The 17,280-nt window shown below is 33.0% G+C and overlaps 1 protein-coding gene across 3 annotated transcripts in view; it reads right to left on the reverse strand.

The window, feature by feature from the left end:
- Positions 1 to 11,636, reverse strand: part of LOC106771882 — a 31,014-nt gene extending 19,378 nt beyond the window's left edge. Inside the window, exons 1-10 of one of the 3 annotated variants that reach the window (XM_014657896.2) lie at positions 11,370 to 11,633; positions 10,341 to 10,812; positions 9,361 to 9,452; positions 7,770 to 7,934; positions 7,254 to 7,641; positions 4,427 to 4,545; positions 4,020 to 4,092; positions 3,716 to 3,936; positions 3,588 to 3,632; positions 1,379 to 1,472 (exon numbers count right to left, since the gene is read on the reverse strand). In XM_014657896.2, coding sequence (XP_014513382.1) covers positions 1,379 to 1,472; positions 3,588 to 3,632; positions 3,716 to 3,936; positions 4,020 to 4,092; positions 4,427 to 4,545; positions 7,254 to 7,641; positions 7,770 to 7,934; positions 9,361 to 9,452; positions 10,341 to 10,812; positions 11,370 to 11,413 — 1,713 coding nt within the window. In that variant the 5' untranslated portion in view covers positions 11,414 to 11,633. Of the gene's footprint in view, positions 1 to 1,378; positions 1,473 to 3,587; positions 3,633 to 3,715; positions 3,937 to 4,019; positions 4,093 to 4,426; positions 4,546 to 7,253; positions 7,642 to 7,769; positions 7,935 to 9,360; positions 9,488 to 10,340; positions 10,813 to 11,369 lie in introns of those variants that run through there. The other 2 variants (XM_014657897.2, XM_022784582.1) reach the window with 2 other exon arrangements.
- Between the last annotated feature and the right edge of the window lie 5,644 nt (positions 11,637 to 17,280).

Consider the following 17,280-nt stretch of genomic DNA (forward strand, 5'->3'; position numbering starts at 1 on the left):
TAGTACATAGTTTGTATTTTAGAAGTGTCCAATACTTTAACAGCAGTGCCAAAACATTCCATTAGTTTGAGTTAAAATAGTTCACTGAACTAAACTATAATTAACAAAAAAAGAGTTAACTGAACTGCACTGCACTATAAGTGACTAAAAAATAGTTCAGTTCAGTTACTCAATTCAGTTACTCTGAACTATTTTTTAGTTCAGTACAGTTTTCTTAAAGTAGTTCATAGTTAACTATAATATTTTATAGTGTAGTACACTATAAGGCAGTTTGCCCAACCCTAGTAACCAGCGATTTTTCTGAGTTGTCCTTCTCAGACTCGTTGCCTTCTATTACCCTCACAAATGACTCTTACATAAAAGTTCACATCATTGATCGATACCACCTACTTCATAAACTCCTTTTACAATCTGTTTTGTCTGTCCCTAGTTGTCCATTTAATTTAATTTTTATTAGCAAACTCAGCTGTTCTCTTCACTTTTTTGTGTTGTTTGTTAATAATTGTTAAACTCTAGAGAAGAAAGAAACATTGAGTTGAAACTGTGTTTCTAACACAGCACAGGTGCTCTATTTATATTGGAAAAAAAGAAGTCAATACAATAAATAGAAGAGATTTGATATCCTCTAATAACAAATATATGATTCAAGAATATATAAAAAAAATTCTAACAATACGGATGTAATCTAGATATTTCTGATTATATAGGATTAGTTCTTTATTTCTATAATTATATCAATATTCTTGATTATATACGTTCAGCTACTTATATCTATAATTATAATAATATTCCTGATTACATAGGATCACTACAGTATTTGTATATTTATAACAACTATTTTGTTCTAGAATAGGATGGATGGACAAACGATAGGACAGAGTACTGGGGATTGTATTGGCTATCACCATCTGTTGGTTGTCTTCGTTGCTCTGCTGAACTTTCCCCATCAATGCCTTGGTCACCCTATCCTAGAAAATTTGTATTTTTAGTTCTTAGTGTTTCTACCTTTAAGTCATTAGTTGTGCTTTATGTCAATTAGGAAAACATATCTGTCACTCTATACTCCTCAAGTCAATAAGACTTAGTTTCTTATCCTATCCGGCCATGTCCAACCTCATAATAGGGAAGATGAAGTTTCAATTTATACAATGAAGTTTTGAAAATACAAATGATACTGTGAGGAAGAGAGAAAGAGTACAATTTCTTTAGTGAAACTGATTGATTGTACAGTACTTAGGCTCTACAGAATAACTTAACAGACTAAGTGGTTCCAGAACATCTATATTATATATAGACTCTTCATAGACTAAGTGACGCCTATTATTAACTTGGAAGCGTCACTTAGATCAAATTCAAATTATGAAAGTGAGAATCGAACCTCGTCAAAAGAACCTGACTCTTTTATAGTTGACTGAACTGTAGATCTATGTCCATGAACTATTTTAGTGGCTTCAGCCTCCAGGGCGTTTTCCCTGCATTACAATTTACAAAAGTATAAGTGTACGATCTTTGGAATAAAAATCTCTACAAAAGTTCAGTTTCACAATTCCTGGAATTCTAGTAACGCTATAAAATATAAAATACATTGTATAAACTATCTTCAGAAAACTGTTTCCCCATACAATCAAATTAACTATTTACTAGATTTGACAAATCTAGTGGTGATGTCTCCAAAATGACAATCATCCTCAATATGTTTCATCCTAACGAAAGACAAAATTAAAGGAAATGTATAATGTTGACTGGATGTCACAAATAAGGTAGGAGTTATTTTAGCCATATGAACTCACAAGTGACTAATGTCATCACTATGTATTCTACTTCTATACTCAATCTTGCCACAAAAGTTTGCTTCTTGCTTTTCCACATTATTAAATTACCTCAACAAGAACACAATTCCCTAAATGGAGAGTTTATAGCTAGATGACTCTTCCTAGTCAGCATGAGGATACCTAACAACTTGAGTGTGTAGAAATATAAGATAAATTTGAAGATCTTACATCAATTACAATTATCACCTTACAAGCCAATTTTCTGATATTATGTTAATATGATACCAGATCCTATCCAAGCCAATTTCGAAGATTGTTATTCTAGCCTATAGATTCAACTCTTGACCTTTTCCATTTCATCTTCACTTATTGCAAAGATTCTACTCCGAAATGGAAAACTAATAAAAAGACTATATTTAGTACAAGTGGTGTGTTTATGTTGGAGGAAATGTACTCAACACCTTTGGGGATGAATGTGCTTGAAGAAAGAGGGAATGATATAATCTAGACTGGTCAATATAATTTTGCGTATTTTTTGCAAATTTTGTTGTCTTTCTTAAAGTTTGGGAGAGAAACTTAAACTTTTTATTATTACTGAACTAACTTTTCTATTACACATACTATCCTATTTAAGGGATAGTGGATCAACATAAAACAAAAAGAAAGAAAAGGAAGTTACTAAAAAGCCCACACACAAAAGCCTATTAGACAATACAATATATTTCAACAGGCTTTAATTAAGAGTTCACTTGCTAGAATATCAAGAATAAAGAAGATGGACTGACTTTCCTGATAGACCCACAAAAATATATCATCTAATGCTATTTTCTACATGTTGATGAAGACTTGGAGCCCAATTGGAAGAAAACATGACAAGTCGAAATTCACATCATCTAGAAGAAGCATTGAGGGGCTGAAGTTTAAGTAGTTGGGCTAAGTAATTGCTTAGGCCAATTTTTCATCATTGTTAATTTAATCTTCGCATTTGTTTTTATTTAAATATTTCATATCTTTTAGGATGGTCTAGGTCAGTTTTTTAGTGTACTTAGGTGAATTATAGTGGAAGATAAGTGCTAGTGGGAATTTATTTCTAATGGAGTCTTAAGGGGTATGTACCACTTGTTGCCATCTAAGCTTTCTTGATATGAACATTATGTAAAAAGTTGGGACATATATATGAATTCTGAAAGAAAATTAAGTTCTCTTTGTAAGAACTTTATGGATTCTGAGTTATAAAAACCCATATTTGATCTTATTAGAGTACATGTGGCAATCAACCCTATAAGTTATCACTAACCTCAACTTTCTTGAGTATAGCATCAATATTCTTCCCCAAACTGAATATAAGAGCAGTCATTCTTCCATTTTCTCATCACATATTCAACTACTTTTATGTGATTATGGTTATCCAATTTAAATATAAGTAAATTCTTTTCTAAAAGAAGAGGTCTTTCCGGATAAAATTTAGCAATGCGATTAGAGATATTTTATTGAAAAAATGAAGTGTTTACTATGAAAGCTATGGGTGATGAAAGCTACAACAAAGCACCTTTGACAACCCTTCAAACATTCTTGGTGAATATTTTGACAAGACTATAAAACAAAAGCATATGCAATTGTAACATGCAGTCACTACACTGGTTTCATTCAGTTGTTCTTATCCAGCTTTGAGCTATCGATTAATATCCTGGTCTTTATTTTACCCCAAAAAATAAATGTATGGTTTTTGATGCCTAAATATCAGTGTTGACGAATGTGAATGCAACAATTTGAGTGAAAATACATAGTAAATGCCAAATTTCATTCATAGCTAACCTAATCATCCCAAGTTCTTCCATACATTCCATCAGCTTCTTGTGCCTAAAATAAAAGAAAAAACCATATAAGAATTTATTAAATTGGTAGTGTTTTGTCAAACCATAAACAAGCATGGTTCAAGTTACCCCGTTGACAGAAACTCAGCTGCTTTCACATTTGAAGGACTCTCTGGCCATGTACTGTATTTAATAAAGCTCTGAATCCAATGAGAGCAAGCATCAAAAGCTTGGGGCACTGCATCAGGATTTGGAGGACCTTCTTGTTTATTCCTATGCATATGAGACTGTTTTGAAACACTGGTGATTCCAGGATAAAAAGGAAGCCAATCCAACTCTTCACAAACTACCTACGCAGTCAACGGGCTTTTACCAGTTAAAATAACTAAATGATTAAGCATGTCTGCCAACTTTAATGACCATAAATACTAACCTCCACATACAATTGATATGAACTAATTGATGAGAGCTGAGGGTAGTATAAAATACTACCTCCAATAAGATACCTGCACCAAACAGTCAGAAGAATAAAGAAATGCATAAATATTCATAGAAAGCATAAACAGAGTTAATAATAAATATTTGAGTTTGAATTTGATGGGAAAAGAGAGAACACATACTCTTGCAGTGATATGGTGCATAAAGTCACTAACCAAAAACAATTACTGATTCTAATTATCTAAGCCAAGCACTACTTTAGTACTCTAAAAGACGCTACAGAAAAAAACACATACAAACCCACAAAACCCTAAACCCTAAAATCACTAATATGATAAGACTCCTAAAACAATAAGAAACATAGTGTTTTAACAACAGGGAAAACATATAAACAAGTTGTACCTGATGAAATCTTCAATTGGATCATCCAGAGTTTCAAAACCATTTGTCAAAAGAAATGACCTTGTACTTCTGCCTAAAGCAATAAAGAACCCAAAAACAGCCAAATCCTTCTCCAAGACCTGCACTAAGCCAACTTTCAATTGAAGCTTTTTGTAACAACAAAGCACTAATATGAACGGAAGAGAACTAGTTACATTCAACTAAACTCATCTCTTCAGTCCTTTTTTATTCCATTCACTGATTTTTTTTTCTTTTGAAACATTTTGATGATTATGAGATAGATTTTTATTGATATTTGTAGACTCCTTCCATGTTTCCTAGTTTACTTTATTCACGAGATTACTGTATCATATCTTCGATGTAAGGATTACTTTCCTTTTCTATATATGATGTATTATTGAGGAGATTGTTGTATCATATCTTATATCGAGATATTATGACGCAGAAAAATATTGTTGATGCGGTTTTGCTACAGCTGGAACAGTGATAGTTTCACACAAGGGAGGCAATTTCAAAATGAGAACAGAGGGTTTAACCGCTAACATTCTCTAGCAATAACACAGTGAATTCTTGTTCTGATCAAGGCCAAGAAAAGTATAGATCACATATATATATGGTATTGATTATTTAATGTAAATTAAGTATAGGCTTCAATGTGGTTTTAGTCATTCAAGTTTGGGTTATTTTTTCTTTTAGTGCTCCAAATTAAAAATTGCACCTTTTAGTCCATGAATTTCAAAAAATGTTCGTTTTAGTCCCTCACCATTAACGGTATTATTCTTGTTGCTGACATGGCTTGCGATGTCTACATCAACAATAACAAGTAAACTAAAATACTGATGTGGAAATTCAATTTTCAAATTTTCGACTAAAATAATTTTTAATCTCTCAAATTTAGGTCAAATTTTATTATAGTTCCCAGAATTTAAAAACAACATTTTTAGTCCTTCAAATTAAAAAATTGAATTAATATCTCTAATTCAAGACTAAATGTGAAAATTTTGTTTCATTCAACTCCTTTATGTAAAATATTAAGGGATGGAAAATTTAAAAAAAAAAAATTGACTCATAATCTGTGTCAACCTTTTTGTGTTATATGAATAGGTTTAAGTGACCAAGAATATGTTTTCGAACAACGTTGAATCAGTTCATGTACATCCCTTTTATTGATCATTGGATGTTTATATCCGTATCCTAAGATAGCTTCAAAACACTCCAAAACAAGGTGTACTATATGAAGATAAAAGGAATACCCAACTATTTGGGTATTACGATGTTGATTGAGCTGCATCTCCTATGGAGAGACATTATACTTAAGGATATTATGTTGCATCTCCTATGGAGAGACATTATACTTAAGGATATTATGTTTTCATTGAAGGAGATATTATTACTTGGAAAGGCAAGAAACAAAATGGAGTTGAATCTGAATATTATTTCTTGTTCAATCAATTGTTGAAGTTGGATATAAGGCAATGGCATCTTCCACTTGTGAGCTAAGTGGGTAAACAGTTCCCCTAAGAATTAAATTTTGTGAGATTCAACAAATGAAGATGATAATCAAGCAGCTTTTCACATTGCTTCTAATCTTCTGTTCTATGATAGGATCAAACACATATAGATGGATTGTTATCAAAGGAGATTGGTACCAAATTTGACAGATCCAATAATCATCTTGTTGATGTATTAACCAAATTGTTGAGTAGGTCTCAAATTGAATTTATTTGTTTCAAGCTTAGTACATACAATTTGTATGCTCTAACTTGAGAGACAATGTTAGAATAGGTTCAAAATAGCCTAAGTAAGCTTTATTATAAGTTGTTTTCGTTTGTACCTATCTCTACCTAGGGTCCTAGATTTCCCTTTACTTGTTTTTTACTCTTTCCTTCCTTTTATTGTATCAGATCAGTTTCTAAATAACTACGAAAACCTAAGGGAGGCTCGTCAAGCTCTTTAATATGTATGTGTGCGTATTCCCTTTTTATTTTTCTCAAGTAGAGACTTAAAATGTCGATTTTTCATTTGAAATACTAAAAAAATACTTTCAAATTTCGGGAACTAAAATAAAATTTGACCTAAAATTTTAGGAATAAAATATATTTTATCGAGAACTAAAAAACTAACTTTCAAAGATATGTAATATCCTCTAATAACAAAGATATTATACAGTAATAAATAAAAATGAACTTAGTAGTACATATATAATCTAGATATTCTTGATAATATGGGATCAGCTCCTTATTTCTATAACTGTCCAGTTGACATGGATGTTGTTAGCCACATCAGCAGAGAGTGTAATACCGTGAGTGACAAGGGACCAAAAAGATCATTTTCTGAAATTTGGAGACTAACAAAAGCAATTTTTAGTATAACTAAAATTGACCTATATTTGAGGGACTGAACATATTTAAGCCAAAAATATATTAGAAAAGCAGTCATACCCCTATCTTCTATCCCATTTTTGGAGTTGGCCACTCTGTGCCACAATCCGGGATTGATAACTAAGATGAGGCAGTTATTTGTGTATTAATTTCAGAATAAGAAATTATAGGTCATGATATGACAGTTTTAGTTTCACACAAGTTGAATTTCGCATTTGTAGAAGGTAATTAAGACGTGAGATTGTAACTTTTAGCGTTCTGAATGAAGGAGGAAAATCCACATAAGGTGAAACTTCCTGTTTGTTCGTGTTTGTACTCAACCGAGCCTCAAACACACAATGTTTCCATAATTTTTTTCTAAATTCAGTATTCCTGGACATTTAATCCAGCATGACCTCTCTAGAGTGGACTAAAGCAAGCACTCTCCGAAATTGAAGATAACTAACCTCAATACTTTCAGATGTTGTCAATCTTGACCATATTTTCTCCTTATCAATAGCTTGTTGCAGCTGCCTCTGAGCAAGATTTACCCAGAAAACAACCTCTTCTGAACCCCACTTCTCTTTAGCTCTACATGATGAAGCCCGAGGACCAAAATGTACAAGAAATTCTCTATGCAGACCAATATTCTTTATGGAATTATAAGCTTGACTTACAGGAATCAAACCAACTAGCATGTCCATCAAACTACCAGTTATTTCTGTGATCATTGAAAAGAATTGTGAACAAGAAACTTTTGATGGACCAAGTTTAGCAATTGCAGAAATACACGTTAGTGCTAGCAGAAGAAGTGATATGTCACTTGCACTGCTTACACCCACATTTTTTCCAGACCTGTAAATTCAGTTAAAAGATCAATATTGCATTTCAAAAAGAATAATAATGATAATGATATCAAAAAACAAGAACTGATCAGTAACAGTTAATATCTCAATATATAGATAAGTTAAGAGAAAACATACAAAGCAGTGGCAGCAGTAAAGCGTCCATCCCCTTGTAACTTGTCAACAAAGGATGTCACTACAGCTGGAACTTGCTCAGACCAAAACCATTCATATGCTTCAGGGTGTTTGGCTGATAATTTTTCTCTAATTAAACTCTCCAGGGGAGAAGATAGCCTTAGCAAACTGAATCAATGCAACATTTGCAAAAGTTTTAGGCTCAAATATCTAGGGAGTAGTATAAAATATTAAAATTAAACAAACATAAAAAAAGAAAAAAATATTCATGAATGCTTTTGGTGAATCAAGCACAATAAGGCAATCAAAATGGTTTAGAAAATTACAAGTATACAAACATTTTGTGTAGTTAAAATTAGTATGTTTGATTTGAAACTTCCACATGAAAGTTAAAGCAGAAGTTACTTACTACTACCTTAAACTTTCATTCCAAAATTCAAACCAGATGGTTCTGACATGAATTGGCTAAAAAGCAAAACACTTACAGACACTAATTCAGTTAATGTCAAAAGTTTTAGAGACCTGAACGATAGAGAGAGTCTGATGAAATAAAATATCAGTGACAAAATATATACTCCGTTTTAAACCAACTTTCTAAATTTTACATACGTTAATAAGTCTCATAAAAATAAGAGGCATTATCTTTTAATATTTATATTATACTTTTAGCTGACTTTTCTTAAAGTTTAAAAAGTAATACAATTTAAACAATATTAGTGTGTCCATAAATTTAGTGGTGTTGGCTCAAGTGCCCAAGTTGTGTAGAAGTGTCAGCTTAAGTGTCCAAATTCACACAAATATTTTTTCAATTTGACACCAAACAAGAAGTCTCAAGTTCAGAAAGAATAATATATTTCTTCTGTATTTCAATATTGAGTCCATTGGTCCTAGTTTTTATGGGATTGTTTTTAAATACATAATCCTAGTTTTCATAGCAAGATACAACTGCAATAAAGAATAAAACTACATCAAGGATAAAATTAAAAACCTTCCTAAATTACATAATGAGGAGCACAGTTTTGATAATAAGTGTTTGACACATGGTGGACAAGTATTGAGGACATGTTAGTGTCAAACATTTCCGACAGGAACAATTTAAACAAGAGAGTTATCCATGCTTCATACGGAACTGGATCCCGGAATCACTTTTGAACAGCACGGGATACAGTTATAAATCCAACAGCAAGTAGTCTTTAAACAATTTTTCCATCTTTTGCTCCAACATGAAAAATAAGGGGAAAAGTACCCATCACTAAAAATTAAAATCAAAGGATCTTGATCCCCTCATAAATTCATTAAAAACTTCGATTTCATAAGAAAGACAAAATTAATACTTTTAAACTTTAGAATTTGATAATAAGATGTAAAATAGCTGTAGAAAACACACTCTGATATAAGATATAAAATGACCGAACCACTTATGTTATGATTTATGAAATAATTCTGATACATCTATCACAAGTTTACACAACACAACACACAAATTCAAGCTTAGAATTTTAATTCCTTCTGATGAATAAGTCTGACGTATTATTGTTTGCAAAGTTCAACGGAAGCAGGTAAGAATGAAACGAAATACAAAGAAACATGCTACCTCCTTTGAACAAATATATTGACATTTCTGTCTCTACCATCGCTTTGAGATGAAATTTCACTTGCAGCATGCAGTAAGGAGTACACAGCAGCCTGAGAGAATTTATGCAACCTGTTTCTCAGTTGTTCTAGAATTTTGAAATTTTAAAAACAATGAGCTCAAGTGACTTGTGAGTTATGACTAATGAGGTCACAGCATTATTTTAGCAAAGGCAATAGAAGAAACATGACTCAGATTAATTTATAATGAAGCATACATATTACAGCAATATATAATTAGTTTCCATCAGTGCAAATGTTGTTCATCAGGAAGATAATTTTAAAAAAGAAAAATAATGAGGATGAAGCCAAATTCTCTAGTCCTATCCTTTAAGAAGACAGTGTGATAAATTATATAAAGACTCGACTACCTATACAAAATATTGAAAAATAAAAAACAGAAGTATGTTTAACATACAAACAAAGAAACACTGTCTTTTGAAATGAAAAGTGTTCTCTTTATAAATGATATCAAGAAAGGACTGAAATTGATAGGACTGTTCACATATGTAAATAATAGAAAGTAACAGATGATGACAATAACTAATATGTTTTGTTGTTTTTAGTAATATCCAAGAAGCATGTTTTAATTGAATTTTCATAATTGCAATTATAATTATCACAGGTGCATGCCTAATAATGGAAAGTTTCTTCTAGAAACCACAATTGTTCTTATTTGTTGACAAATGTTGGTGCATATTTTAGTCAGAATATCAACAAAGGCATGCAAAATAAAACCTATTGTCCACACTTCTTACTTATACAATTAATCTAGCTTGTGTTTGTCTATGTTCACATGAATTAGACAACGGCATGCTTTCAAAAGGCTGTCAGTCAAATTTTAGTATTCACAGATGCGTGATTAACTTACACGTGATATACGGCCCAAGTTATACAACCTAACAAAAGTCATGGTAATATCTGACACGGTAAATGCAATACCTGACAAGACAGTGCCTTCACCCATGCATTTTGGTCAACCCCAAGCCAGGCTGTTGAAAACCAGGACATTCGTGAGAATGATTTATGCTCTTTAATTGCCAGTTCATAAACCCTGGTTGCATCATATAAAGCTTGGACAAGTCCTTCACAAAACTCTTCATCTTCCAGTGACCTATTCAGTTTCACCCTCATCTTTTCTAGGCCAGTACCGGTGCTAGTTTGAAGACTCCCATTGGTAGTGACACCGTCATCAGAGGAGGCAAACGGTAGCAGATGCACCCTCCTTCTAGGGTTAGAAAACACCAAATAACACTTTCTACAACCTAAACCAGGATTACCGCTCAATAAAAAATCATATCGTATGAGGCATCCCTTTCTTGAACTCCCCCATTTACTCAATAGTAGGCAATCTAACTTGGACACTTTTTTCCCTGCGTAAGGGGAGCCATTTGAAAGCCAACAATTCGAAGAGCTGCCAGTAGATTTACAATTAATACCAGCACATAAACGATGAATCATATACAAAAACTCAGCTCAAAGAGAATGCAGTAAATACGAAAACCAAATACACTATGTCTTGAAGAGGTGGTGCAACGGATATGGTAATTACGAATTACATCCTGCTATCATTCAACTATCTCAAACTCGATAACAAAACATAGCCGTATCATTATTACCTAAAGAAATTGCAAGAAAACCATCATCGCAAGCCATAAATAGTCTCAACTATTTCATTCTTCACCGATTGAAAACGCTCATTTGCATGCTGCAACAGGCAAAGTGATAAATACGGAAGTGAAGAAACACTTCCCGAACTACAATTACCGTCACAGATTCGGTCAAGCAACTTCAGTGAAAAACTATATACGCAACAAGCAAAAGATTCAATTATGAACATTAAACTACATGGAAAACCTAGGCGCCTCCACACTCAGCAAAGAACCGTAATCCGTAACCAGCAAGAGAAAGAAGGAATGAAAGAAAGATAGGATGGAAGAAAGAAAGAGTGAAGGAGAAATCGATCATCACCTTAACGAGAGAAAGTTATTGCTGCCGCGCAATGTTACTGCCATGTAGTGTGGATGCAGAACCCGAGAGAAGATTGAGTTGTAGTTAGCGCAGAGAAAGAGAGGGAAAAAACAGAAACAGTGAAATAAAATGGTGGAAGAGGTTATTTGGGCAAACGGACACGGAAAAGAAAAGGAGGGGAAGGATGACGTGGCGAGACGGGTGCTTTATCCGTATACGTGGAGAGTCCGCAAATCACACACCACTGGGTTCCATTACTTGCCACCGGGCACGAACCTCTCGGTCCATATAAACATGGAAAATGATAAGTTAAAAAAGGGCATATTTGTAATTAGGTTTATCATATGAAATTTGAAGTTTTTGAATAAAAGTGGAAGAACGAAGGAGAGTGTAAATTAGCTATAATATTGTTAAATAAATTACTCGTCTATTAATCAAATAGAAACTTATAATATATATATATATATATATATATATATATATATATAAATAATTTAGGATGGTGACAGAGATAGAGAAGTAAATGTGTATATACTTCATAAGGTGGTATTAAAATAGTTATATCATTATATTGATTCTAATTATAATCGATATAGAAAGTAGTTTCTTTTTTTATTTATAAACACACAAACAAAGAGTTCTCAAAACGTTTTCTCTCAGTTAGGATTTCTTCTTTCTCATCCTTCATTCATGCATGACCCACTCAATAAAAGTGTTCATGTATATTGTTGTTGTTCGTCTTCTCCAAGTCAAGGTTATCTCATTACTCTAAGACCCATGATTGAGACATTTAGGTTAACGTAGAAGACTTTTACTAGGTCAGGGTATCAGTCGTCTGACATTTCCACAAACTTGGCTAGCCCTTGGTATTCCAACCAGTCCTAGAAAAGGAATCCTTCTCTTCGAAAGAAATTTATGCCCAAATACTTTTGAGAAACAATCTTCCTGATGTGCCAGAAGAACTTAAACCTTGTTAGCGCATCTTCATCGCTAATTCACCTCGTGGGACTCGCAGACCTGACTTTGTGAGCAGCTCTCTTAAAATGCTTGGAAGAAGAGGAGGCCGTGAGGATCAAAGGAATGAGAGTAGAGATGAGGATTTAGGGTTTTTAGATAAAGGATTATGCTTTTAGGTTTCTGAGAACGAGGAGTGAAATAACATTTCAATTGATTGGGTTCAAGACCTAATTGATTAAAAGAAAAGGGAAGCTCATTTGAAACTGCAAAATCCACTCTGGAGCATATTTAATCGATTAGCATTTTAATGTAACAGATTAAATCAATTATAGAACACAATTTCAACAAACAGAAAGAAAATCATAATCGATTAAATTACTTATATAATCGATTAAAACTCGCAGAAATAGTCATTTGACAAATTTTCATACAATCATTTCATGTCAAGCAACAAACACACATTATACACATCAAAATGATTATACAGACTAAGAATTATCCATGTTTTAACGATACCACAACCTTTACAGAGTTTGTTGTTCTCAAAGGATTATGAGCACCTAAAGTGAGACTTATGTTTTAACTTTGTGTTTTTCCTTGAGCCAGTACTTTTCCAAATCATCTTAGTTACCTGCAAAACAGTCAAATGGTTTGAATGCAGGTAGGTATTAGTTGGTTTTTGTGATTCTTTGGGAATCCACTTGAATTTACCCTTAGGAACTCCAACATTCTTATAATAACATGCCTTTGACAAATTTCCAATACTATTGCAGTAAAAACAAGTTATAGGTGATGGTTTGCTAATATCAGTGAATTTCTAGCATTTATTTTACTGCTTTTACCTATATAGCTTATTCTATGCTTATTAAGTACACTCCTTTGTGATCCTAACAAGGCTTCAAGGTTAGAGCTACCTAAAGTGAATTTTGACAAGGTGTTCATTAGGTATCAGGTATTCAATTCTCTCTAACTTTGTTAGACAGTTTGTATATTCTTGAATTTTCACCTTCTCTCTTTTATGGTTTGCCAAGGTGAATTCTTCAAATTTTCCAATTCAAATTTTAGGCTTTTATTCTCTTTGTGCAGATTTTCCTATCTATCATCTAAGCACCTCTTTTCACTTTTAAGCCTGATGGCATATCCCTAAAAATTAATTCTTGTGTTGGAATGAATAGTCTTTCAAACATATACATCCAACACAAGACAAATAAAAGCTTCAAAGATGTTCTTACTCTCCAAGACCTTGATCATTCATTTGATTTAAGGTGTATCATTTTTGGGAGCTATATTCTTCATTTACTCACTATTATAACATTTGTTCTAACTTGTGTTATAAAATGGGTATTTGACCTGGTAGATAAGCACACAAAACTCCAAAGAAGATAAGGAAGTTTGCCTTGTTCTATATTGAAGATTTGAGGGCAAATATTTTTAAGAGGGAGGGAATGATGGCAACCTCCTTATCTAGGTTGGGCCAAAGCTAGAAGATGTGCATGGAAGGGTGTTTCCTTGGATGAATGGAGCAAAAATGTGGTGGTAAATGGTCCAAGGATGATGAGCTAATGTATGGATAGGGTAGAAGCTCAAAACCTCTAGGAGATATGGTGGTGGTGGTGTACTGTTTGGTGGCTCTAAGAGAATTTAGGCCAACTTAAGAAGGAAGGTGACTAGAAGGGCCTTTAGGGTTGTTCTAGTCTAAATCAAGGAAGAGTATGGCCATATTTTTGATAATGCTAATTCTTACCATAATATAAGCATCATTTTAGTAGCAAAATCAACTTTTTTCTAGCTTGAAACTTGTTTAATCCTCTTCTTTATCATGTTTATATAAATAAATGTGTTTTAGGCTACATTGATGTAATATCATCACTAATCCATGTTTTTATGTGCTTAAATTAGTAGGAAGAAGTTTCTACATCAGATCAGGGCATTGAAACCCAAAGAAAACAGGAAGAGCAGAAAAAATGAAGAATCAGAATTATGTTGATCTACACCTGGGCGCCGTTTTTCCATAGGCGCTTAAGAGTGCACCACGATTGACGCGCGCCCGGGCGCCCACTCCTTAGGGGCGCTTGAGTGCCATTTTTGCTGACATGACAAATTTGTCTTATTTAACTCGGGAAAGCGAAGCATTTAGGGTCTTTGGATCTTTGGAGGCGCAATTTCATTGCTGGAGCTCATGGAGGACGTGAGGAGCTTGTGGGAACATCTCCTCTTCCTTTGGGTCTCTTTCTTCTTCCATCTTCCATTTTGTAAGCTTTAGGGTTTTCCATGGAAGTGGAGAACCAGATTCATCTTGTTAGGGATTGTTGTAGCCTATGAATTTTTGTGTAATGAATGATTGATTCATATTTATATCTGTCTTTTCTATCAATTGCTAATATTCTTGTTTCTGCTGGTTGAACAATCGGTATCGTTCAGAGAGTATAACGCAGCGGAATAAAAATAAGTTTAGCGGAAAGCGTGTTCGGTCACAAAAAATAGTTCCTTTATCAGTTTTAAATTTCTTGTAAAACTTTTATTGAACAGTTGGAGTGCTAAAAGATTAAAGAGTGTAGAGAAGAGAAAAATCACAAAATGATTTTTATACTGGTTCGAATTAAAAGATTCTACGTCCAGTTGTTAATCACTATAAAAAGTGATTAACGATTTTCACTAAAAATATAGTTGTACAGTATTACAAGATAATGAAATGAGTAAGGGATAGAAAACACCTTCCTTTGACAAACGAACCGGAAGAGTGCAGTGAGTAACTTCCTTCGACAAATGAACTGGAAGTGGACACTCTGCCAACTCGAAGAGAACCGCTCCGACTTTCGACACACGAAACGTGAGCTTCTCCTATTCACGAGACAAGGCAGAGCACCTTGCCAACTCGAAGGAAACCGCTCTGACTATCGACACACGAAACACGAGCTTCTCCTATTCACGAGACCAGACAAAGGAACTAAACTAGCTTTTGAGAACTTCCTCAGACAAACTGTATTCTACAAAGGCTCTCTGTTCAAAAGTTATTTTCTAAAGTTCTTAAAGCACTTATTTATAAGCCCAGGGTCAGAAGCTGAAAAGTCATCTCCCAACTGCCACAAATAATCTATTATCATAAGTGATAATCGATTATTTGAGTTCGTTATGGGGTTTTCAAAAATGTGATAATCGATTTTCATGAGGAATAATCGATTATTCCAGAAACTTGGGCAATATTGAAACAGACAGAGATAATCGATTATTCTATGCAAAATGTGTTTAATAAAGATGCACTTAGAGACTTTAATTCTTCAACTTTTATCATCATCAAAACTTCACAGTAGCTTCAAGACACCAATGCTCCTCATTGGTAACAATCTCCCCCTTTTTGATGATGATAAAAAATATCTTCGTGTTAAAAGCATTTCTATTTTCCTGCACAGATTCCATACTTACAAACATATAAAAATGTTAGTAATAACTGCACTAATTAAATTAGAAGTTTTCTCCCCCGTTTTTATCATAAGCAAAAAGTAAAAAAGTGGAAAAACTCCCCCTAAAATTTTTCTCCCCCTCAACAAAACAATTGATGCATTTCAAAACAGAAATAATATTGAAATTTCATAACATGAATGAACAAAATACTTCATGGAATATAAGAAAAACAAAAATTCAACTCTGATTAAGAAATACAAACAGACTTTAAAAAAGGAGGAGTTGGAGGATAATCAGAGAGTTGAAGGTTTTGTGATATGCGATGTTCTTAATTTGACAACTAAGGGGATAAGAGTAATTAATCCATAATAGAGATAAAAATAAGATATCTAACAAACTCATATATCTTCCCCTCAAATAAATTCCAGTTATCACAAAAGATTTCAATCAAAGATTTTACCCCCTCTTTACAAAAAATCATTTAAACTTTATGATCCCCCTAAAATAGGTAATTTAAAAAGAATTTAAGGTCTTTTAATTTATTAAAATTACTCTCCCTAAATGTAATAATCCCTTTTGGTAAAACAGACCAAAAAAAAATTTTAATTTTTTTTTTTTACGCTGGGACGTAAGATAAACGATTATTACTTTAAATAATCGATTATTTGTGACGCAAATTGTCAAAATTCAAATTTTGAGGCCGAGATAATCGATTATCATCCCTTGGTAATCGATTATTTATGTTAATTTTCGGAAAACACAAATTTGGGCCAAATTTTCAACCTAAGATACATATAGCATTCATAAATTATTTCAAAGCTCTTAAAAAGTACCAGGATACCATAGAGCTTTCTTTTCCTTTAGAAAATTTCACCTGCCAAACAAAACAATAGAGTTTTGGTCCCCATAATCTCATTTGGGTCCTTTGATGTTAGAGGAAGATTACTTAATAATGGGAATCCAAGCATATTTTTCATTAGGAATATCAAAATGTTTGATTCTATATTTGTTAGAAGTGTACCCCTTTTTCATACAATAAAAACATGTGACAACATTTGGGTTCCTATAACAAACAGTTCCTTTTTCAACCCATACCCTACGAGTTCTTTTAATTTTTTTCTTACTTTTAAAAACCCTTTTGTTTTTAAAAATCCTTTTTATAGGTATAGGCATTTCAGCATTATTATTTCTAGTTGCAACTTTAACCAGATTTTCCAGAATATCAATATCAAGCATATGACTCTTACACGAAAGACATTCAACGGGATGTTCAACATTTGAAGACTCTTTCATTTCTAAATTACAAATTTTATTTCATAAAATAACTTCCTCATCTAATGCTTTCTCATATTTAATTTGCAATTCTTTAAACTCCTTTTTCAAATTTTTATGAGCAGCATTTAATTTTTCAGATTCATCAAGCAATTCAAGAAAAGCATTTTGTACATCAAATTCACTAGTGTCAAGACTAGAGCAACTTACTTGGCTTGCAGTGTCATCAACATTAGCTGTCAAACATAAGTTTGCTTCTTTAACAGAATCACTTGAACTA

The sequence above is a fragment of the Vigna radiata genome, chromosome 8, assembly GCF_000741045.1.
Source record: "Vigna radiata var. radiata cultivar VC1973A chromosome 8, Vradiata_ver6, whole genome shotgun sequence".
Lineage (NCBI taxonomy): Eukaryota > Viridiplantae > Streptophyta > Magnoliopsida > Fabales > Fabaceae > Vigna > Vigna radiata.